The following is a 24,684-nucleotide window of genomic DNA, read 5'->3' as shown; positions in this document are numbered from 1 at the left end:
AAGATAAAATCCTTAAAGCATCTTGCATTCATTTATTCCCTCATTATTATTATTTTTTTTTGTTCAAACAAATATGTGTTGGGGATTTACGATGCTGGGCTTTTGCTAGGAGCTCCCTGAGCTTCATTTTCCTCATCTATAATGTGAGAAATACCTATGCCACAGTGTCATTGAGTGAATTAATGGTATAAATGGCATACTCATTTGTTTAACAAAGTAATAGTCAAAGAATGTTAGCAATCATCATCAACATTATTATGTTATGGTATATAACACTATATATAGTATATATTATATTAATTATTATATACTAAATTATATTAATTAGTTTTATTTATTTTGATTACTCTAGCCTTGCAAACATGATAGTAAAAATTGACTTCAAAATTTGTAATTAGTTTATCCTCCCATTTACTCAACTAGATAATACTAGCAGATATATATAGAACCTTTACTATAATCACCTCATCATTTGAGGATTAACAAAATTTGGGCCCAAAATACCTTTGAGCCTTCTGGAATATAAGAAAGATTTTTTGTCATTATTAAAAACTGTTAAAAGTATTCTGTATCAGGCATTTTTCTACCAACTATGTGTGTAATAGTTCACAGTTATGAAGTAGGTTCTATTTTTATCCCAATTTAAGGATGGAGAGCCTGAGGAATAGAGAGGATAAGCATCTTGCATGAAGTCACTTCACTAATGAGTGGTATAGTGGGATTTAAAGCATATCATGTAGTTTTGTTTTATGTACATAGGTCTCAGGGAGCTTGAATCTTCCCCATTTCAGACAAGAGGCACCATATTTCTTTTAGATATACAGAAGAGAAAAATTGAAGTCCTTTTTGACTCTTCCGTCTTCATTCCTTATGTTTAAGCTATGACAGGTCTTTCATATTCCTTAAAAAGATATCTCTAATGGAAAGTTATGCCATTTCTACTGCCAACACCTTCGTGTAGGTCTTGACTTTGCCATTTTATGTCAATTAATTGCTTCATGGTAACAAACTTCTAAGAGGCTGGTCTTCTTAAATCTCCATCTGCTTTGCTCAAGGACCTACTCCATTTTTCAGTTCTTATGGAGGTGATATGCAACCTCATCTGCCTGGGTAGAGCTCCCACAGCATGTCTTCAACAACACCAGTAGTCTTTACTTCCTCATGAGGCTTCTTCTTTTTCTAATGTGCTCTGAACATATGGTTCTAATTACTACTTTGCTGATGCCATTTCTTTCATTTTGGAAGATTTTCCCCAAATCACTAAATCTTAAAAGCTATCTTTATTTAAAAACCATTTCCTTTATATTGTCTTTTGTAACTAATCAGAGGGCTCTAATAACACTCTCTTATTATTATGTATGCTTGTTTTTCTACATACTTTGGCACTTATTTGTTTCATTGTTATATATTATATTATTCTTGTTTTGAGAGTAAAGAGTTTATTTTTCTTTTGTACACACTCTATATCATCTGAAATCATTCTAGAAAAATATCTGACGTATGGTACTGTCTCAGTAAAGTACGATTGAATTCAGTCTGGGCACTTGAGTTATACTTGCTTCTTAGTTGTTTATTTGTTTGGTTAGCTAATTAAAAGCAACTCTGGAAGAAATAACCAAACTCACATTACAATGCATAAATTTTGACTACTTTCTCTTAGGTATTTATCTTAAAGAATAAGTTGAGGAGCTCAAAGATTTAGCTTCATGGATATACATGAAAATGTTCTTTATAATAACACAAAGAAATATAAATACAACAATAGAGGATATAAGAATGTATATGTTCAATCAATACTATACTATTTAACTTTTTAAAATTATGTAGATAATTCAGTTGCCATAACAAAATTAATAAAAGTGTTTGTTGTGATTTTGCTTTTGAAGTTCATAATAAATATATTTTGATTATTGTTTTTGTAAAAATCACTCTATATATTAATATACACATATAAATCAATAGATACAAATATGGAAAGGTGTATATGATATGAATATTTGTTATCTATGGTGCTAGGTAAATTGTAGATTTTTTTTGTTTATCTGTATTTTCTGATGGTAATTAGTTTATCCTCCAAAACAAAAAAAAATTGTTTTTGCAAAACATTGCAAAATACTTTGAAAAGAATTATCATAATTAAGACCTTTCTGTTAGTTATAGACTTTGCGTGTTTTCTATACAAGGTGATCAAGTTAGCTGTTTCAATTAAATGACTTTATTTTATAACCACAGTAAATATTTGTTAGTTAAAATATATACTGCCCTAAACATTGTGTACTCATATTTAAAGTATAATTTTTATATCACAATTTGTTTGGAAAACTGTCAAAGTATAAAATCTGTATAATGCCAAATTTGAAAATGAAATAAAAATATCACCCAGAAATAGCTACTTCATATGTGCAAAAATAACCCTAAAAAAGAATAGCATTACTCTGTCTTCTAATTACCAAAGGAGGTAGTTTGGGATTTCATGGAGAATGGCTTTATGCAGGAGAATTGTTTATTCAGGAAAATGGCTTGAATTTGCTTTATAGAATACACGTACAGTTTAAGATCCTAAGGAGAGCCTGATAGCGTAGAATTAAACAGGGACGCTATGTATACACATATACGTATACACGTACATGCATGCATAAATGAATATTGTATCTATCTGGAAGGGTAGGTGCTATGTTCTAAAACAAAACTAAATCACAAATTTAATTACTTCACAAAATCATTTAAGTAAATAAAATAAACTCATAATTGAAACCACTGATTTTATCACTTTTTATAGAAATCATATAGATTTTAAACCTATATAAAAAAGGTTTTAATCAGGATGAATATTTTTCAAAGTATTTAGTAATTTTTAAAAATTACTGAAAAATAAAGAAAGAAGTGAAATGGGATCCATGAAGCAGAGGACACTAGATATGATGAGAAAAAGGAACATCTACTTCTTGGAGGAGGAAAACAAAGATAGCATCTCCAGCACTCTACTTGTAGGCATGGAGGGAGAGAGATTTTTAACCTACAATTCCTTAGGTTTTAGTCAGGGAGCACTATCCTTTGTCACTCCAAGTTCAGAAGGAGGGACAGAATTGATGACTATAATTTTCTGTGCCAAACCAGATAGAATGAAAGTTGAGTAGAATGAAAATACTACTTGAGGTAAATATTGCTTCAAGCTGGAAAAGTGGACAATAAAATATAGCAGACAAGAACAGACTGTTTTAAATCCAGAATGTTGTTCTCGAATACTGGCTTTGCTACTCATTCGCTTAATAGTACCCTTTTTAGTACCCTTAACTTATGCCAGGCAAAATTTTAGGCACTGGTGTTAAATTAGGGAGCAAAACACATATCCTCTCTCCTTTATAGTTTAATGGTAGAAATAGACATTAGTCAAACAATCTTACAAATAATGTAATTACATACAGTGTTAAATCAGTCCAGGGAAAATTCAGGAAGCTGCGCAAGTGTGTTTTGGATGTAGTAAATCTGAAAACCATAGAAAATAACCCAGGAAAGAAAATAGACCCGAGGTAGATGGCAGTATGATGCTCTTTATAGAAAGGCAGGTGGCTTGATCATAAGCATCAAAGTATAAGTGAAAAGATTATCCAAGAGATGTGGGTGAAACAAGAACACTCAGATCTTTATCCGAGGACAAATGAAAATGATTGAAGATTTTTAAGCAGGAAAGTTACAAGATCAAATTTCTGTATAAAAATCAATTCTGACTGCATTAAGAAAAAAGGACTGAAAGATGTTTGAGTATTATGGGGGATTCAGTGAACTGGTATTTAAAACATTCCAGGCAAGAGACAATAGTAGCTTGAACGAGGGGTTGGTGGTAACAGAGATATAATGGAGGTAGTGACTGCTACAGTACTGGCGTTTGCAGCTAATTGGAAAAGGGTGCCAGCCACTGGGTTAGGGAATGCAAAAACAAGACCAGAATTAATTGCATTTTAACTTGACTAAGTTTAGTTTTAAGATGCTTTGGATATCTAAAAGGAAATGTCAAATAAGTCCTTGGATATAAATTCTGAAGCTCAGAGAACCCTGGGTTAGAAATATTAAGCTAGTGTTTATTGGCTTATGGTTGGTTATTAAAGTCATAGGCATGGATGAGATAACTTGGAGAAAGAGAATATAAAGAAGAAATCATTGGATAGACCTCTGAAGCCCTCTCCTATTTAAAGGCCAGGCAGTGCCAGCAAAAGAAGGAGCTGTTAGAAAAGTAAGAGATAAACTTGGAGAAAACGAAGCAGCCATGGAAAGAAAATGCTTCAAGAGTGGTTAATAGTGTTGAATCCTTCTGGAAAGTCAAGTTCACTGAAGACTGAAAATTGACAAATCATGTAATTGGAACTCTGGGTGCAAAAACTAGAGTGCAGTGCATATATTATAAAGAAATAGTTTCTGTATAGATAACTCTTTGCTAGGCAAGGGGAAAAAATGATAGCTGGAGGGAAAGCTGGAGTCTAAACGTTTTTAATAGCATGGACTTTTAAATATGCCTTGATACCATGAAAGTGATCCACTAAAGAGAGTGAAATCTACAACAGAAAAGAAAAGGGATAAGTAAGAGACAGCTATGAAAACATTGACTAAGTTGTTCAACGTCCCTGCCTTGGTTTTCACATCAGTAAAATGGGGGAAAATATAACTACCTCATAAGATTGTTCTAACAAATAATATGATGTTGATAGAATGCTTAGTAAAAATTATGGCACACAGAATACATTTAATAAATTGGTGCTTACAGCACCTAATACACCTTACACACATTAGACGGTTGATAAATATTTGTTAAACATTGAATGAATATGATTTTGTTATGTGATATTTTGGTTAGTTGGGAATATAAATGAGTCTGATACATATTACTATACACTGGGTCATAGATGCATTTTGCATATTCACTGATGATGATTATGATGATGATGACATTCAGTGTTTGCCATCTAATAATGTTGGTGTTTGGGGCATTTGTGTTCACAGGGTACTATTTTTCTGCCTGGAAATAAAGTCCTTGAACATCCCTGCAATGAAGAGAGCCCAGGGAAATTCCTTTTTGAAGTAGTTCCAGGTAAAATTGTTTTCTGCATTGATTACATTATTCCTGTTCCATGTTGGGAGACGTGAAAACAGGTCAGAATGCCTTTATTCTTCCAGAGTCATGGCTGAGAACATTAATTTGAGGAGGCAAATATCAAATTTGGTTTGTATTTAAACAGATAATGATGTCAGGTTTGTACAGGGGTACAAATGATTGTATACGCACATATACGTAGCCACATGATTATTGGATATCCATTTGTCCACAGACCAGAGTGATCAGAAGTCATGACACAATATGCCTAAGAGAATGTTAGAAACAAAGTTGACTTTACAGTGCTCTTGTACTATGTAATTTTGGCAAGGTATCACAGGTAAAATGCATTGTCCAGCCAGTTTTCTGTCATAATTTTCTCATAAAACTACATTGTAAAGAAGCCTTTTCTATAAAAACAAAACAAAAGAAAAATCCTCCTTCAACAACTGACAAAATGTTACAGTTCTATACCTCAACTTTGTTCCCAACCAACCACTTCCACATATTAGATTTGTAGAGTTGAGGATGTCTCTGCCAAGTTATAAGATCCTGTAGTTAAATTTCTTCAACATCTATTCAGTTTTTTCTCATCATCTTTACCCATCCCTCTCAGAGTATCTGGTCACCACTGAAATCTTTGACTCACCCAGCAACACTTTCTTTAAGTCCATGATCTACTTCTTTGATGAGGTCTTTAGCCCTTCCTTAATCCATGGCGTAAGAAAAAAAGAATTAGGGATGTACTTTTTATAGCAATGGCTGACTGACCCAGTTGATGTGATATTGGTATTGATTTAATCACAGCCTAAGGAGAGTGTGAATTTATTTGGGTGATTAATATGTAACGCATATCAATAATGCTGACACAGAGGCAGTCAACAAAAACATTTTTTCCACAATTATAAATGCTGGGAATCCAAAATGTGAAAGCATATTTTTTCCCCTCAATGCAAACAGCTGTAGCACTGAGTTCATCTGGCTTACAATGGAATCCATGACTAAAGGTTAATTAATGCAGCTGAAGTGCAGAAAGGTTAGTCAGATGCATCGTGTTATTTGTTTTCCCCCAGGGAGAACATATTGTAAGAAACCTGAATCTTGTTTGCCCTATTAAAATCTCTTTATACTTACTTCTTAGTGGAATACACTGTATGGAACTAGATTCCAGATGTTGCAAAGTCTTTGAAGTATCAGTAGAGGAAATTTCTCCCTCTATTTATTCTCAACCATTAGTGCCTGTTGGCTTTTAAATGAGCATGGTATTAAACTGACAGCTTTGACTCTTTATTTCCAGTACTAAAGGTCTACTTTCCCGTTCAATCTACTAACTGGGTAGAGATTTCATCTTTCAGTGAAGACGTTCTGGTATAATATAAATGGATATTATCAAGACTTCTAGAGACAGCTGTGCCTTCAGCTCTGAGTCATGAAACCTCCCCCCGCAAGACTTGCTGTCCTAGGGCATGTGTTTCACATGCAGTGCATAGAAAATAATGGCCTTTGATGAGCAAAGCTTAAGAAGTTCAATACTGTATGATACAGAATCTTGAAGGTTGTTCTTTAAAAAAAAAAAAAGTTGAGCCCATAGCTCATTTGCAAAGATGCTTCCTGAATCATTAATACAATATGTATAGCTTCTAAATTATGTTTTATAACTCTGAAGTGACAAGAGGATTGTGTCAAATGCATCTTTGAAGTGAGATTTGGAAAATCACTAGCCTACAGCGAGAAGTCAGTGTCTGCTCCATTAATCTTGGTCATTGGGTTTTTATTGATGTACCCCTGACTGATATCAGTATGGAATTTCAGGCAAATGCTTCTGTATTTGTATGAAATGTGGGTACTGTATCCCATAATTTTAATCACTTTTTCAAAATCAGGATTACTCAGAAATAGACAGACACTTGATTTATTTTTGCAAATGGAAATGACAAAATAGTATTATCTAATCTTTCCAACTGTGAAATAGTTGGACATGGGAAATTTGCAAAGTTGCAAGGTGTTTTCATTTGTCAAAAAGTGTAGGAGATAGGAAAGACTGTGGAAATGTGGTCAGTGCCTTGAACAGAGTCCTCTTCAGGGCTGCCTGAAGGCATATCTTCATAAAATGTACTTGTTCTACCTGGCTTTCTCTGCAACATTCTCTCGATCACCACTTCTGAAAACCCATGCTGTATGTGATACTTACAGATTCAACACTATTCACCATTTATAGACAAGTACTTCAAAGCCCAGCTACCCAAAGCTGTAGCGATGAATAGGATAACACATTTTAATCCCACCTTCCTATAATGATATTTAACAAAACTGACAATAACCTCCTGGAAGCTCTTTGCCAAATATCCTATGTTTTTCTATGAGTATTCTATGAGTACTATGTACATATTCATGTATTTGTGGGTATATGTGTTGTTTGTGTATGTATGTATATATAGAGAAAGAGAAATTTTATTCAGATATGTACTGTATATCTTTATAGTTTCCTCATCTTTGTTGTTTTTGCTGTAGTAGCCTTAAATACCCTATGATCGTAAGTATTAATCATGTGCAAAGAAGAAAAATAACATTTTTCAATAGGATTGAGGGTCCTAAAAGCAACTCTATGAGGCAGGCTATATTATTACTTTGTATGTTATCTTTCTAAACAGGTTTAAATCTTTTGTAAAAACCTAAGAAACACCCTACCATAGTTTAGAGTTAAATTCTTATAGACTTGCTATCTCATAAAGTGAATTCCCTTTGAATAATGCCATGATTTAAATCATTTCACTCTAAGTTTTCTCCTATCTCTCTACCTGTTATTCAAAATGGAAGTGTTAGCCAAATAGGCAATTTGGAGACTTCACTGTCTGACATTCCAGATTTTAGACTGGAATGAATTTCATGGCCAAGTGCTAAGCTTTTGGGAAATGTGGTTGAGAAAAGAATGTTGGCAGACCTTTAATGTATAGTGCTGGAAGAAAGAAAATGGCCACTTTGCTGTTCTCAAAATGTACTCTGTGGAAGTTTTTCTTGTGATGTTTTAAAAATTCAAAAGACTAATTAATGGAATGAAGATGTCTTAACAGTCCGTCAGAAGGAGGAAAAGAAATAGTGGTTCAGAGACAGAGAGAAATAGGCATAGAGAGACAAGGAAGTATGTGCTCCACCCAGTTAGGAACCACATTTTTCTCCTTCATTACTACAGTCCTAACACCTAGTACAGTATAATGCAAGAGGCTGAATAAATATTTATTGAAGTGTATGCATTTACCAGGTTTATAGAGGAATCTCAAGCATATGAATTTTTATTTTTATTTTTGGCCAGATATCACTACCCCCAACTTGGCCACATTGACCTCTTACTTCCTGCTGTGTAGGATCGTTCCACCCTCTGGTGCAGCAAATACCTCTGTGGCTCTAGTGGCTGAAGTATGGGAAACCTCACATTCTCTTTCCTACTTCTCTGCCTTCCCCTTTGATAATGAGAACAACAGAAATGTGGGAGAAGGTAGTCTTCTTACATGGAAGCTTCTCCAGGGGTATAGCCCCTTAACCCTGACTGCTTATTACATTTCTCCTCAAATGCTGAGTCTCTCATGGAGTGCATTTGTGAATTTTTCAACATCCCTACACTTGTAAATGCACTTCACATGGTAGGATTCCCTACCTTGGGCATGATGTTGTTGGATGGAATACCGACAAAAGGGCTCAAAGGCCACCTGCTCTCTCTGTGCTTATTCAGCGACCAGGACACTCATGTATTTGCCAAGGGAGAGTGGTGCAGGCTGTTTCGCTGCTGCTGCCTCCCTCCACCTGCCCCCTTGCCCTGCTCTCCATGGAGTGTGAGCTTCAGACCCAGCAGCTTCCAAGGCTTTGCTAAGCCTCACGTGAGCCTTCAACTTGGAGTAGTGAGGGTGACAGCACTAGCGTGTCTGAAAATTTACGAGCAACTCTCTCATGCTTTTTTGATTTGTACTGATTGTTGGGAGAAATTCTTTTCTGCCCTCCCAAAAAATAGTGTTTATCTTGAAAACTGTTGTCTCCAAGTGGCACTTCCTCTTTTCTAGTCTTCCTCTTATAATAGTCAAGGGCAGGAAAATGGGGTTTGGGTTATTTCTCTGAAATGCATTCTCTATAAACCCTGTAGGGAAGTGGCTTGGCGCAACTTCCATTGTTTCTTTTTCAACTTAGAATGTGAGTTTTTAGTGCTTTTAAAATTTATTTTTTGATCTTAGCAATTCCCAAATAATGGGAAGACAACTTTTTAAAAATCTATAGCTATCTATAATCTTAGCCTGGATTCCAGGGAACATGTTTTGATGGCGAGTTATGATCAAATGTTTATTTGGGAGTGCTCTCTGAAGATACTTCTTCTGCAAGGAAGTGAGGGGAAAAAATGGAGCTCAAGGAGAAGCTGTCCCATAATACCATTGCATTGAGGTCTTAGCTGATGCTATGGGGAGCCCTGGAGCTGGAGTGTCACTCAGAGATGCTCTAAAGTGAGAAACCAAACCTGTTACCTGGCATCAGTTCATCTAGTCACTGATTACGGGGGGCGGCGTGGGGAGACAGCTAAACTGGGGAGAAGTAGTTTCCTGTTGCAATGGAGAACAGTTCCCATGAAGGCCATCAGCAGTCAATACACCATCCTCTGGGATTTAGAGCATTAAATATCCATGGAAGCCACTATAGCTTTATCTGTAGCTAGCTTTCTCTCTCCCAGGCAAGTCCTGGCTCTACGTGTATCACTTTATTTAACCTTTACTAAAACTCTATGAGGCAGCCTATTTTATTATTTCCATCCCAAGAGAAAGAAACTGAGACACAGAGAAGTAATTTTATCAAAGTAAAACAGCTAGCACTAGCCAGTGAATGTATTTGTAAGTGTGCATGTGTGCATGCATCAGTGATTTACCTTTACAGAAGTAAAGCTCCCAGAAAATAAAATAAAGCCATATACACACACACACACACACACACACACACACTCTCACACATATATACACATGTGTATGTGTATATACATACATATATACACGCACTTAAAATATGAGATATTAGAATTTGGTGTATAGTTTGTGAATATGAACATGTAAACTTTATTATGATTATTAATATGACTTATGATTATTAGCTGAAATGAATATACTTATATTTCTTTGTAACTCATACATTAAGAATGAGAGTTTTGGCACTTGAAGTGAGAATGGTATTTTCAGTTCTTTTGCAACTGCTTTTCTGTTTATGCCTATTATTAAAATAAGTACTGAATAAAGATGTCCACTTATTATACGTTTGAATGCATGTTCTTAAAGCCACAACTATACTTTCATGAAAAAGCGGGGAGAAAAGCACACTTGTCTCCAATGTCCTTATTTACATGTCAATAACTATGCCAAAGGAGAAATCTACACCTGTAATTTTTCCCTACACAGAACTGATACACTAGGGTTTACTTCTCTTCATTACAGAACTCACGTTGCAGAAATAGTCTCCGCTTCTTCACCAACTTGTTCTACACACAGGCCAAGTTATTGCTCACTGTCTAGCCAGCAGCAAGTATAGCTGTTGGCAATCAGTCCACTGACTTGCATAGGTATTATCTAAGCAGAGACCCATTATGGGTTTCAAAAGCAATTCTCAATACTCCAAACTCTCAAAGCCCCATCTGGGCCCTGTGCCCAAAATCAACAAGAACTAGAACTTAGCAGTTTTCTTATTCTCTTTCTTCCCCCAAGGAAAGAAAAGATGAACACAATGGAAAAATGAGATGATGGGTGAATTGTTACTATAGAAACAAAGAAAAAAAAAAAGAGACATTTTGAAGAGTAATCTAAAGCGATTTTCATCTGCCCAGAAATGAAATTAAGCTCTTCAAAACAAGCAAAGGTGTCATTTTCCCCACCATTAGTCATGACTATGCTAATTATTTTCAATAACCTCAGCCAACTATATATTACTTCTATAAATTTCAATGAAAAATTTTTTCAGTCTCATTATTTTCCAGAAGAATTTTTAGGAGCTAAATGAAAAGTTAGAGAACATGGGTGCTTAGATAATCCAATAAATGCATTATGGATCTTTTGAAAACTGCATAGACTTACCAAAATTGCAAACATTTTTAAGGGATTCTATGAAACCCAATTTTGGACTAAGGTTAATAACTATAGTTTAAATTTGGAGACCAAAACTATAAATATTCTATTTATCATTATCTGTCTATTTCTCTATGTTTAGCTATTTATCTCTATGTTCCAATGCTCTATTTATTTCATCTATATACATACATGTCTAACATGACACATTTTTTATTATTTGTAATTATATGCTATATTATTAATCAATTTTTTTATTTTATCTCCCAGATTCAGTTGTTTTATTCTCCTAGTCCTATGATTATAACTCTACAGACCTATTTCATTCATTTACAAAAGAACTTTCTGGATAGAACATTTTATGAATCTGGAGACTATGACATTTTTAATTTCCCCAAACGAACCTACTTAGATGGTCAGTACAGCTGCACTATATAATAGGACACCTGAGAAATATTATAGATGGTAAGCTGAGCCAACTTTTGAGTTTTTGACATAATTATGTGACATCAGCAATGAAAGTTTATCATGCATGTCTGTATCTGCAACTCCTTGTAGGATGAACAAATAAAGTCTTTAGATATATTAACTTGCTGTCACTTAAAAATGTAAACCAGGCCCTGACTGGTGTGGCTTAGTGGATTGAGTGCTGGCCTGTGAACTGAAAGGTTGCAGGTTCAATTCCCAGTCATGGAAATCAAACCTGCGACCTGGGTTGGTGGCCAGGTCTCCAGTTAGGTGCATGCAAGAGGCAACTGATTGAATTATCTCTCACACATCCATGTTTCTCTACCTCTCTGCCTCCCTCCTTTCCTCTCTGTCTAAAAACAAATAAATAAAATATTTAAAAAATATAGAAACCTGTATTTTGTGTCTATTTTATATGAAAATGTAGGGTATTTTAAGTGTTTTAGCATAAAAGTAATTTTCTTGATCATTAGTTAAATATGCTGCTAAGGCATTTACTTTTATAATACTCCCTTTATCTAATCATTCTTCCTCTTTTGTATCAGTCAAGTTAATTTAAAATCCATGCAATTATATTTGTTATCCAAAGGCAACTATGATATCTCTTTTTTTTGTCTGCCTAGATCTGTAGGCTGCCCTGAAGCTTGAAACTTGTGTTTTTTAAAAATTTCTTTTTCTTTTTTGCTTAATGTATGCAAATTATTTAGAGAATGTGAGTAGGTGTTGTTTATGGTATGAAAACATAATTATATATACACAAGTAATTCTGAACATGAGTTAAATAAATGCATTGAAAATCAGCATATTTTATCTACTATTTGTTCTTTCATATATAAATGTATTTGGAATTTTTCTTTCAAAATTCCCTTGCTACTTAAAACATCTTAAAGCATACATTTAAAGGAGGCTATTAAAATGGTTAAAGAACACTTTTATTTATTCACTTTTTGATTTAATTTTTGTTGTGTTTTTTTCCATTACCATTTAATCCCCTTATACTCCCCTCCCCCTGGAAATCACCGCATTGTTGTCCATGACCATGAGTCCTTTTTCCTTTTCGCTCAATCCCTCCACCCTGTGACCTCCCCATTCCCAGCTGTTGTCTGCGCTTCATCTACAAGTCTGTCCCCATTTTCCTTGTTAGTTCAGTTTGTTTGTTATATTCCACATATGAGTGAAATAGCATGGTATTTGTAATCTTTTGAAATTCTGGCTAATGCCTTGTCAACCAAAAGGCATTCTGGGCATTTATAAACCAATTACAAGTGTGATCTTATGAACACTCTTACAAGAAGTGCTGAATGCAGAGCGCTGTCTCACAGTGTAGATGCGTGTATCTGTTCACATTTAATTTTATCATTCATTCTACATGCTAAATCAGGGGTCAGCAAACATTTTCTAGAAAAGGCCAGAGAATAAATGTTTTAGGCTTTACAGGCCATAAAGTCTCCATTACAATTACTTAACTTTTCTGTTGTAGCATAAATAAGAGGGTATGGCTGTGTTCCAATAAAACTCTATTAATGGGCACTGATATTTGGGTTTTATATAATTTTCAAATATAAAGAAATATTCTTGCCGACCATTGTGGCTCAGTTGGTTGAGCATTGTCCCACCAAGCAAAAGTTCGCCAGTTTGATTTTGGTCAGGGCAACTGCCTGGGTTGCAGGTTAGACCTTGGTCAGCACCTACAAGAGGCAACCCACCAATGTTTCCCTCTCGCATCAATGTTTCTCTCTCTAATCCTAACCCTCCCTTCCCCTCTCTCTAAAAATTAATAAAATATTTTTTTTTGAAAAAAGAAATATTCTTCCTTTGACTTTTTTCCAATTAACTTAAAAATGTGAACAATAGACAGTGGGCTAAATTTTTCCTATGGGCCGTAGCTTGTTGATCGCTGTGGCTAGATAAAAAAGTAAACCTATGAAAAATGTCTGAAGATACTAATATAAATCACTAATCCTTACTGGTGCCACCAGAGCCAGAATTAGAACTCTGAGACAGCCTGTCTCCCCAGGCCGTGGCATTACCCGTTGACTGCCTCAAAATCAGCATTCAGGAGCTGTTTGCCAACATCTTTATTTAGAAGCTCCATCATTGAATAATACCTTTTTTTTCAATCATGATGAACCTAAAAAGTTTTCGTGACCAAACTGAAATTCTCTGTTTAAACCCTGTTTTAACTCATTTAGAAATCTAGATTCTGACCAGAGCTAAAATCTGTTGGAAGGCTTTTTAAGAAATGAATACCATTAATAGGATATTGGGTGTGCCTAGCATGAAAAACATTTTCCATACTTCATTCAGTCCACACAAGTCAATGGAGATATTCATAAGTATTCTAAGGGGAAAGCATCTTTTACAACATCAAATAAGCTTGAAGCATCTTTGAAACTCTCCTTTGTACAATGTACTTATCTTTAAAATCTAAGCATCTTACAGAAAATGACAATACTTTATTTACTGGTAAAACTAACAAATTTATTTTCTCAGAGGGGTAATATATTTATTCTACCACTTGTTTATTAACATCTCTCTACCCGTCACCCCATCAGTTTTTCTGCAACATCAGTATGAAAAGCACCCCCTGAATGTTTGTAGCTAATGTTGACTGAAACTGTGCCAGGTGCTGCACTATAATAGGTCAGGCTTTATTTACAATGGCTCATTTAATAGAATGACTATACTTGTGATAGGTACCATTCTATTCTTCGGTAAACAGTGGTACAAACTCACATTTCTAACAAATGCTAAAACCAAGCGTAATACCTGTCTGAGCCCACAGAACCACCACATACTACAGCTTTCTTGTAGCCGTAAGAATATAGATAGGCTTATTATATAGATACAACAGAGGCTGAAAAGCCAAGAGTACTGAGAAATAAGGATGACTAATGAAGAAATGAATTAAGGGTTTAAAAGTTAGTAACCTCTGCATTTCCTCTCACTCTCCTTGAAGCTCACATTTTAAAAATTGTTTTCATTCTCTTTCTTTCTGATGATATTCAAAGCTTTTTAGTAGAAATAATACCTTCTATCCCTAGTATCTAGCAGAGTGGCTGTCATATGGTATATGTTCAATGTATGCTTGTTAAATGAATGAGTAAACTAGATCTCAGTTTATTATCTGTGTAACAATTGTATTGGATTAGTCAAAATCAAAAGCATCTTGCACTCTGAGTCATTTAACTTTATCGCAGCTTTTTTCCTCAGTGATTTAGGATGGGATTCCTAACGCCCAGGCTGTGGACAGTATCAGCCAGGGCCTGTTAGGACCTGGGCCACACAGCGGGAGGTGAGCTTGAATGTAATGTGCTTGAATCATCTGGAAACCAGTCCGTGGAAAAATTGTCTTCCACGAAACTGGTCTGTAGTGCCAAAAGGTTGGGGACAGCTGCTTGTAGGAGATGAGAGACTAGATAACTTCATTAATTCACAGACTATGTCCTTAAAAATTAGTCTGCGTTTCCTTATCCTTCATTCATACTAAAACCAATAGTGTCTTTTAGTATTTGATGACAGAAGCTGTTAATTAGCAAGTTATTTGCTCTAAATGTGATTCCCCCACTGTTTATTGTGGCATCGTTTTAATTATACATTCAGAGGCTGTGCTCACCTGTCTTTTTTATACAATAATTGGGAAGGGCTTTGCAATCTAATCAAGCTAAGAAAATAGACAGTAAAGTGCTAAGCAAATGTCAGCAGTTGTTATTATGAAAAAAAGAGTTTCTCCAGGCAGCTGTTTTTCTGTGGTAGGGCTCCTTTGAGCTGTGTATCAGCTAGGGAAAGTATGAGTTTGAGTGAGTCAATGGCCAGAGAGAACAACCGATAGGTTAGAAGAGGATGAGAAAGAGAAATCACATACTTCACAGGAAAGAGAAAACACTGGAAAATGGAGGGTGAGTGTGCAGCAGCACACAGTCATCGGGGTGGGAAGAAGCTTGTGGGAGGGGAAAGCGGCAGATCATGCACTGAGTCCTGGGCCAACATGGAGGGAACCAGGGAAGCCTTTTTCATCTGTCTTTTGTAATAGAAAAATGAGCTGAAGTGCTCCTGAATGTTTCAAAAAGTAAAACCTCAAGGACCATCTGCAACCCAGTGATGTGTCCTTGGGGTTCTTAGACTTCCTGCCTTAAAAAAAGTCAAAACAAATGAACAAACAAAACAAAACAAAACCAGACTCAGAAACAAGGAACAAACAGATGGTCGCTTTGCTAAATACAAAACTATTTGCTTTAGGACATGAGAGTAGAGCAGAAACTGCCCTGTTTCACAGTGATATAGGAGAGATGCCAAAGGGAAGAAGACTAAGAGTTGTTGGTGAGAAAGGAATGCTGCGAGGGCCACCCTGGGGGCCAATTAAGGAAGAGGAGAGAGGTATGAGACTTCTCTGTTAGGCAGGACTAGAGCAAACCCCAGCTCTGCAGCTGAAGCTGGTTGCTAGGTGCTCTAAACCACAGTTCCTCTCTGTGAATGTGAAGTAGTAATACCTCCCGCTTAAGGCTGTGTTGAAGATGTAAAAAGACAAGTGTGGAACTTTGCCTGCCTGGAGTAAATCTTAGTGAAAAGTAGCAACATTTGGGAACAATGGTTTAAGTAGTGCCATGTGTAAGTAGGTGCTGGATGCTAAATTGTCTTAGCTGAGATTATAAATGCAGGGAAATTTAGGGAGCAAAAGGTCAATGTGAACTAGAATAATCAAGGAAGTCTTCCCAAAGTCAGTGAGTCTACAGCTGGAATTTAAAGGAACTACAGGATTTTGATTAACTGACTATGGTGTCACAAATTAATCACAGGTTGAAAAATATTGACAAAGACATGAAGGAAGTTCTGAGACTAGAAGAGGTTCTGATGCAGTAAGACGGGGGATGTCCCAGGGACGTGCAGTGTGATTCACATGTGTGTCCCGCTGATCTGGGATGTCTGGAGAGGTGGCCATTTGGTTATTCCTTTTACAGAAGCAAGTGGGAGGAGCCCTGAGTCCTAGGAGATTCGACAGCATTTAGACATGAGGCAGCCCTCACATTGGCAATCAGTTAATTTTGTGAAAATATACAGCTAAATACTAATCAATACTTATATTTCAAACATCAGAGTAATAAATCTAAATTCCAACTTCTATATTACATTCAAATTGCATCAAATCAGCTATGGGTCTCATAGGTCTCACCAGCATTAGAGGACAGTTACTAGACTATAATCATGGAGTGACACTGGTTTAAGGATTCTTTGGTCCTCTACAGAAGATTTTCCCATGAACTACTACTTGACTGGCACTATTTTACATTTTATGTGTCTGTGACAAGAAAGAAGAGTGGGTAGAAAGAGTGTTTATTAGTTTGCTAGGGGTGCTACAACAAAGAAACACAGACTGGGTGGCTTAAATAGCAGAAATGTATTGTCTCATAATCTGGAGGCTAAAAATCCACGGTCAAGGTGTCAGCTGGGTTGGTTTTCCTGAGACCTTTTTCCTTTCCTTGTAGATAGACACATTCTCCCTGTGTCTTCACTTGGTCTTTCCTCTGTGCCCATTTATGTCCTAATTTCTCCTTTCTATAAGGACCCTAGTTCAGACTGGATTAGGCCTTACCATACTGACCTCATTTTAATTTAACTGAAGTTAAGTAGGGTCTCCAGAAACACTATCTCCAAATAGGGCCAGGGTCTGAGATACTAGGGGTCAGGACTTCAACATACATATTTTGGGGAAACACAACTCAGCCCCTAACAGAGCGAAAAAGGAGATGAGACATCACTGTTGTTCCAGAGGCTTCTCTTTATATGAAGCAAACTCTCACGTTGACTACTGACTACTTAAGCCCCATCTACTCCTTAAAGAAAGAAGATGACTTTTCAGTCTATACATTGAGCCACAATCCAGAATTCCACTCAATCTTTTCATAAATGTTGGAAAATGTGAAAAATATAGGAAGCAAATATTAACTAAAAACATGTGAAATAGAAATGGAAGCTGCCCAGGGAAAGAACAAATATATTATTTTTATTGAATTTATGGGGGTGGCATTGGTCAACAAAGCCATATAGGTTTCAGTTGTAAAACTCGACCAGGCATCATCTGTGCACTGCATCATGCTCCCATCTCCCAAAGTCAAGTTCCTTTCCACTCTCTTTTATTCCCTTTTTGCCCACCTCCACTTTCTCTCAACGCCCTTTCCCTCTGGCTATCACCATACTGTTGTCTCTATGAGTCTCATATATATATTTTTTTTTTTTTGCTTAATATTTTATATTGCTACTCTTTTCTCCAAACTAAATCTTGTCCTTGAATTTAAAAATCTCCTTAATTTTTTTTCTAACTTTGTTTTTGTTGTTGTTCTATTTGTTTATAACACTTTGCCTAAAAGAAATAGACTAGACATCTGGCTTTGTGTCCTTATTATCTTTGGATTTTTTGTTTTAAGTCCAGACTAATTTTTATTTGGGAACAAATTCCTTTCTAAAAGTGTCATACTCAAGCACTAAATACAACTGTGATGTGTTTAGTCAGGGGGAGAAAGCCAAAGGGAGCCCTTCCTACATCTTATGCAGTTGCCCAAGCCTTCTGTAGTGAATTACCGACTTGTCATTCAGGGTGTGGGAGAGCAAGGAGTATCACGACAGGCAATTAAGGCTTTAGGAAACGATTAGTGTAGGGGCATAACATAATGTAGGGTTCATTTGTCCACCACCAATTACATTGTCTTTCTCATGACTCATTATTTCTGATGTGTCACTTGCTTACAGAAATCACAGGGGGGATAATGACAGAACTGTGCTTGGGGGCTTTTTGGCTCTAATCTAGGGACTGTGATTTGTCACAATGAGTTCTTTGATTGAAAGACAAATAACTCATTTTGATGTGGATATAACTGATGCAAATCAATTATTTGAATGGTTGATTTATCTTGTATTTATTTTTGATCAACCTTTCTCTCCCACAGATAACCTTACGGCTGGCCAACTTCATTTTATGGAAATTACCTGATTTCCTGATACCAAATTACAAAACTACTTATATGTGACATTTGACCTCCCTCCCCTTCTACTGCAACAGAGCAATGATCCCTCTTCCTTCCTAAGTCCAGTCCTTCATGTCTCTTTGAATTCCATCTACTCCCACCTTTTCAGGAGCTGTAATCAGTTGTTTGTACTGTTTCTGTATTGTTATCTAGTTTTGTCTTCTATATTGGATTATTCACATAGACTTTTAGGAGTATCCTGGGAACTGGCATTTTTATTTTAAAAAACAAATTAATCTCATGCATACTAAAATTTTAAAAATTTAGTATGTGTGAGTGTACAATCATGCTATTATTCCTCTTGTTACAGAACCCCGCCAGTGCTGTTCTGGAACAGCTGTGGGGTTCAATTGCCTGCAGCCAAGAAGCGTGACTCCCAGTGCAAGAGCTTGGTGAAAAAGGAAAAGGCTTATTTATTTAAAGGTTATACTGATTTGGATTAACTGGTAGATTTCTGCTGTTAAGTCCAGCCCCCTTTATTTTTTTATCTTTAAAAATTTTTTTAATATATATTCTTTTGATTATGCTATTACAATTGTCACATTTTTTTCTCCCCTTTATTCTTCTTGACCCTGCACCACCCCTCCCCCCAGCATTTACCCCACACCTCAGTTCCTGTCCATGGGTCGTACATATAAGTTCTTTGGTTTCTCCATTTCCTATACTATTCTTAACCTCCCTCTGTCTATTTTCTACCTACTATTTATGCTGCTTATTGCCTTCGCTTTTTCCCCCATTCTTCCCCCTCCTCTACCTTCCTGATCTCCATTTCCATGATGCTGTTCCTGTTTTAGTTGTTTGCCTAGATTGTTTTTGTTTTTGTTTTTAGGTTCAGTTGTTGATAGTTGTGAGTTTATTGCCATTTTACTGTACATAGTTTTTGATCTTCTTCTTTTTCTTAGATAAGTCCCTTTAACATTTTATATAATAAGGGTTTGGTGATGATGAACTCCTTTAACTTGACCTTATCTGAGAAGCACTTTATCTGCCCTTCCATTCTAAATGAGAGCTTTGCTGGATAGAGCAATTTTGGATGCAGGTCCTTGCCTTTTACAACTTTGAGTACTTCTTTCCAGCCCCTTCTTGCCTGCAAGGTTTCTTTTGGGAATTCAGCTGACAGTCTTATGGGAACTCCTTTGTAAGTAACTGTCTCCTTTTCTTTTGCTGCTTTTAAGATTCTCTCCTTATCTTTAATCGTGAGTAATGTAATTATGATGTGCCTTGGTATGTGCTTCCTTGGGTCCAACTTCTTGGGATTCTCTGAGCTTTCTGGATCTCCTGGAAGTCTATTTCCTTCACGAGATGGAGGAAGTTCTCCTTCATTATTTTTTCAAGTAAGTTTTCAATTTCTTGCTCTTCCTCTTCTCCTGCTGGCACCCTTATGATTCAGATGTTGGAACATTTAAAGTTGTCCAGAAGGTTCCTCAGCCTCTCCTCATTTTTTTGAATTCTTGTTTCGTCATTCTGTTCTGGTTGAGTGTTTATCTCTTTCTTTGTTCCAAATCATTGATTTGAGTACTGGTTTCCTTCCCTTTACTGTTGATTCCCTGAATATTTTTATTTATTTCACTTTGCACAGCCTTCACTATTTCCTCCATTTTGTGACTATACTCAGCCAATTCTGTGAGCACCCAGATTACCAATGTTTTGAACTCTGCATCTGATAGATTGGCTATTTGTTCATCGCTTAGTTCTATTTTTGGAGCTTTGATCTGTTCTTTCATTTGGGCCATATTTCTTTGTCTCAGGGTGCCTGTTATATGGGAAGGGGCAGAACCTTAGGTATTTGCCAGGGTAGGGCAGCCCAGGTCGCTGTGCTGTGTTGTGAGGTTGTATATGGGGGAGGGGTCCAAGAGGGAACAATGCTGCTTGCTTTGTTCTCAGCAGGCTTTCAGCCACTTTCCCAGCTACCTGCAAGCAAATTTGGCCCTGCTAGTGCTGATTCCCAGATGGGTGGGTTTGTGTACATCCTAGGACCCTGTGGGTCTCTCCAAAAGACTCTCCTGTGAGGCTGGGACTTTCTCCTATTGCTGCAACCCCTACAGGTTTTTACCTCCAGAGGTTTTGAAGCTTTTTCTTCCTGCACTGGACCCCTGGGTGGTGCTGTCTGTCTCACTCCCCAGCTGTTCCTGCCAGTTTATCCACAGGCAAATATGGGTCTGACCAGTCTTCCAGCCACCACCTCGCCGACCTGGGCCTTCAGCCACTGCCTTGCTGCACATCCTCTCTGCCCCAGCTGCCTGTCTTTGCCCCTCCTACCAGTCTGGATGAATGTTTCTTCTTTTACTCCTTGGTTGTCAGACTTCCATGCAGTTCAATTTTGTGACAGTTCTGGTTATTTTTTGTTTTTAAACTTATCGTTGTCCTTCCTTTGGTTGTGCGAGGAAGCAAATGCCTCCATCCTCGCCACAAGTCCTAACTCCCGCTCCCTTTAAAAACTGCCCCCAAAACACATGATCCTGCCTCCCTTTGCCAAACCAGACCATTTTCAGAATGTGCCAGTCAGAGGAACTGTCTTTCTGAAGAGCAGATGTCTGCAGATCAGCATTCCCAGTCACAGTTCCACTCTTAGCATCTCTCACAAATCTGGGTCGCTGGGCAGGTCCCCCACCACAAACTACAGCCTTGGCAACTCGCTAGACTTCTAGGTTTCAGACCCCCTCTTACTCCAAACCACGTAGCTTCCTCTCCTCTTCTCTTTCAGCCCACCCTTATTTAAATGCTCTGCCTAGAACTTCCTGTGTGACTTCATATCTGACCCCTCCTATGATGTGTTAGTGTCTGCCATTTCTGTCAGTTTCCCCATGTCTTTTTTCCTTCTTTTGGCCACCACCTTTAGTCAAAGAAAAAGTTCCCAGTGATGCACAGACATCCAGGGTGAGCATCTGCCCCCTGCCCCTATGTCTCAAGTCCCTGAGTGTTTTCACAGTCACATACACAATTTGTCTTTTGTGGTAGCCCTCTTCCCTCCAGGAAGGCATGGCTATTAACTTGCCATTGTTATACAACGTGTCCTAAACTCTGTACCATCCACTCCCCCACTTCCCTCAATCAAGGGTTGTGAGGGCTGTTCTCCTATTTTCAGGGGAATCTTTCTCTGTACCCTGTTATATTTTGATTTAAAAAAAAATCTCTTGACCACACTTCTCCCACTATTCATCACCTCATATGGATTGCGTCTTTTTGCAACAAAACTGCTTTATACTCTATAGTACACCCTGTCCAAATCCTGTTTGTGTTGCAATCTGTTTTAGTCCCCACCCTACTCCACCAGAATTTTCTTTATTCATGTCATCAGTAGCTTCTGACTTTCCTGAATCTAATTATTGAGTTTCAATCCTTACAATTATTATTCCTATCAGACCATTTGACACATTTGATAAATTTTCTTGATACCAATAATACCTTGGCTTCAAGGACACCACACTTTTCTGTTTTTCTTTCTACTTCACCACCATGTCTTCTTAGTCACCATTACTTGTCTCTCCTCTTCTCCTTAACCTGCTCATGCTGGAGGGCCCTTTTTGTCCTAGAGAACTGCAGTATTCTCCTAGCTTGTTCTCAGACTTGACTCTGTCCCTCACTCTGTTCTATCTCTTTTACTGTAGCCAGTGACATTTTTAATAGACTTTGTTTTTGAGTAGTTTTAAAAACCACCCCTTTTTGGGTTTACAGAAAAATTTTGCAGAAAATAGAGAAAGTTCCCATATACAGAGTGACATTTTTAATTTTCTAATATGATTGTCGCCTCCTATTTAAAAAAAAAATCTTTCAAAACCTATGGGCCCCTACATAAACTATCCCAGTATGTTTTATTCTTCCCCCTTGCTCTGTGAACTCAATCCACATTTGTTTCCTTTCCATTTCTCAAATGTGCCATCCTTTAATCTAGCCACAGAATCTTTACATATGCTGCTCTTTCCTTTTTAAATATTTTCTCCCTGCCCAGTCCAAGGTTTATAAAATAACTCCTATTCATCCTTCACATAGTATCTCAGGTATTACTTCTTCAGACAAACGTACACTTGATCCTCCCCCCCAGTCTATGTCATAACATATTGTTGAAGGCCCAGGCCTTTTCTCAGCATTTTTCTTATATTAATTTTTTTTGTCTCCCTCACAGGAATGTAAGTTGCCTGAGAGCTAGAACTCTGCTTTTACTCATTATCTAATTTCTAGTACATGGGCAACTGCCTGGCATCTGGTAGCTATTTAATAATTGTTTGTTGAAGAAAGGAAAGAAAGAATAAAGGGAGAGAGGAAGAATAAAAAGTAAAAGGAAAGGAAGACATAGGAACTTAGTGAAATCTAGAAATGGGTAGAAGCCTTAATCACAAGCTTTCAGTGTTACACTAATTCTGTAACTCAATTCAAACTTGAGATTTGGTTTAGTTCACCACACATTTAGTAAAAATCAGCTATAAGCCAGATATTGTCCATCAGGTTTTATCTTCAGGGAAGTATGGTTTTTTCATCCCAATGAATGTCCCTCAGGGGCAGAGTTCCAGTCAACTCACTGGATAACATTGATCAAGTCCAATTATGAAGCGGTCCAGTATTTATAGAACTAGCCGGTGGGGCAAATGGGATTCCTCCTCCTGCTGTATCTTTAGGCACGTCCTCTAGTCCCTGTGGCATCCATTTTCTCACCATTATTGCTCAGAATTACTAGATGAGATGGTGTATGTGAATGTCTGCAGACTAGCGTCACTCACGGGAGCATGGTGACATATAAATTAGTCCCTCTTGTCTACCATCATATGAGTGTCTAATTTGTCCTCAACTCTTCTCTCTTTAAGGGTCATCTCATTATTTCTATGTGCTAGAATCCATTAATTTATCTTAGGAATATTATCCTTCATCATTTTCTTTCTTAGTTGATGTGATGTGTGAAAATCAGATTGTGTGAAAGGACTCAGTAGGAAAAGAGAGGGGAAGAGAGAGAAAGACAGGGAGAGAAAGAGAGAGAGAAATGATCTGTGTGCCGGTATAAGACTTGGGTTTCTTTTATGCATTTGTGTTCCCTTCTAAAAGTCCAGACCTGAGCCATATACTACACCTCTTCTCAGTCAATGTGAGGTGGCACCCAAATGTTAATATCACTCATTCTGCTCATTTCATTATTGTTAACCTTCGAACCCCAGTAGATTTGATTGCTGCTTCCTTTGAGATGAATGTCTCCGTCTGCACTTCCTAGCAGCCAGCAGTGCCTCTTAATTGTTGTCTGGAACATAAAGCCTCAAGGGCATAAATGATAACTACTGATGGAACTACAAGTGATGAGACTAATTGTAAATGGGAAACTGAAGGCAGCAGTCTGGTTGTACGCTTAGTCTACTGATCACTGACTCAGTGACACACAAAGAGCCAGGCACAATGGCTCAGTGTGTTCATAGTGGCTGAAAACACTATCCCTTTCAAAGTGTACTGTGGCCATCTTATTGCTTCTCAAAATAATTGGGAGCTCTCTCTTTCAGATATTTGAATTTAGAGCTTTTACATGCTCTCATTTCCATGGAATTTGCAAATTCAAACTCACCTTCAGGTTACTTATATGAAAATATGAAAGAGCATCGAACCTTGACCACTCCCAACAATGTAAGCACAATGTACTGAAAGGGTCAGAATAAAAGGTTCACAGTGAAGAGAAAGTTGATGGCTCACACTTAATAGTTTGGCTTCCATTAATAAGACGCTAATTCCTGTATAAGTAAGCTGTTTGCCAAATTGGACTGGATCTCTAGTAAGCACAATATATCTTTGATGCAACTAAAAGCTAGAGTCATACCGTTTCAGAAACACTTGAATCTTTAGGATTCCTTGACCAAATAAATGTTGAAAATTACTTTTAAATAGGACCTTAGGATTCCCCTAGTAAATAGATTTTTATCTTTAAGAGCAAAAGTAAATCAAATGTGAAAATATAATTTTAAAATTGTATTTTATTGATTATGCTATTCATTTGTCCTGACTTCCCCCCCCCTATATTCCTCTCCACCCAGCACCCCACTCCCTCAGGCAATCCCCCCAT

The 24,684-nt window shown here is 37.0% G+C and overlaps 1 protein-coding gene across 2 annotated transcripts in view; it reads left to right on the top strand.

Annotated features, from left to right (window-relative positions):
- The window catches only part of ARHGAP24 (Rho GTPase activating protein 24), a 498,181-nt gene that overhangs the window by 219,325 nt on the left and 254,172 nt on the right, over positions 1–24,684 (top strand). For both annotated transcript variants that reach the window (XM_054591782.1, XM_054591788.1), the window contains exon 3: positions 4,996–5,083. In XM_054591782.1, coding sequence (XP_054447757.1) covers positions 4,996–5,083 — 88 coding nt within the window. The remainder of the gene's footprint in view (positions 1–4,995; positions 5,084–24,684) is intronic.

This window comes from Pteronotus mesoamericanus, unplaced genomic scaffold (genome assembly GCF_021234165.1).
Source record: "Pteronotus mesoamericanus isolate MK-2021 breed Mesoamerican mustached bat unplaced genomic scaffold, CSHL_Meso_final scaffold_232, whole genome shotgun sequence".
NCBI classification, from domain to species: Eukaryota; Metazoa; Chordata; class Mammalia; order Chiroptera; family Mormoopidae; genus Pteronotus; species Pteronotus mesoamericanus.
The sequence above is the reverse complement of the archived record's forward strand: the minus strand, read 5'-3'. Positions and strand labels throughout refer to the sequence as shown.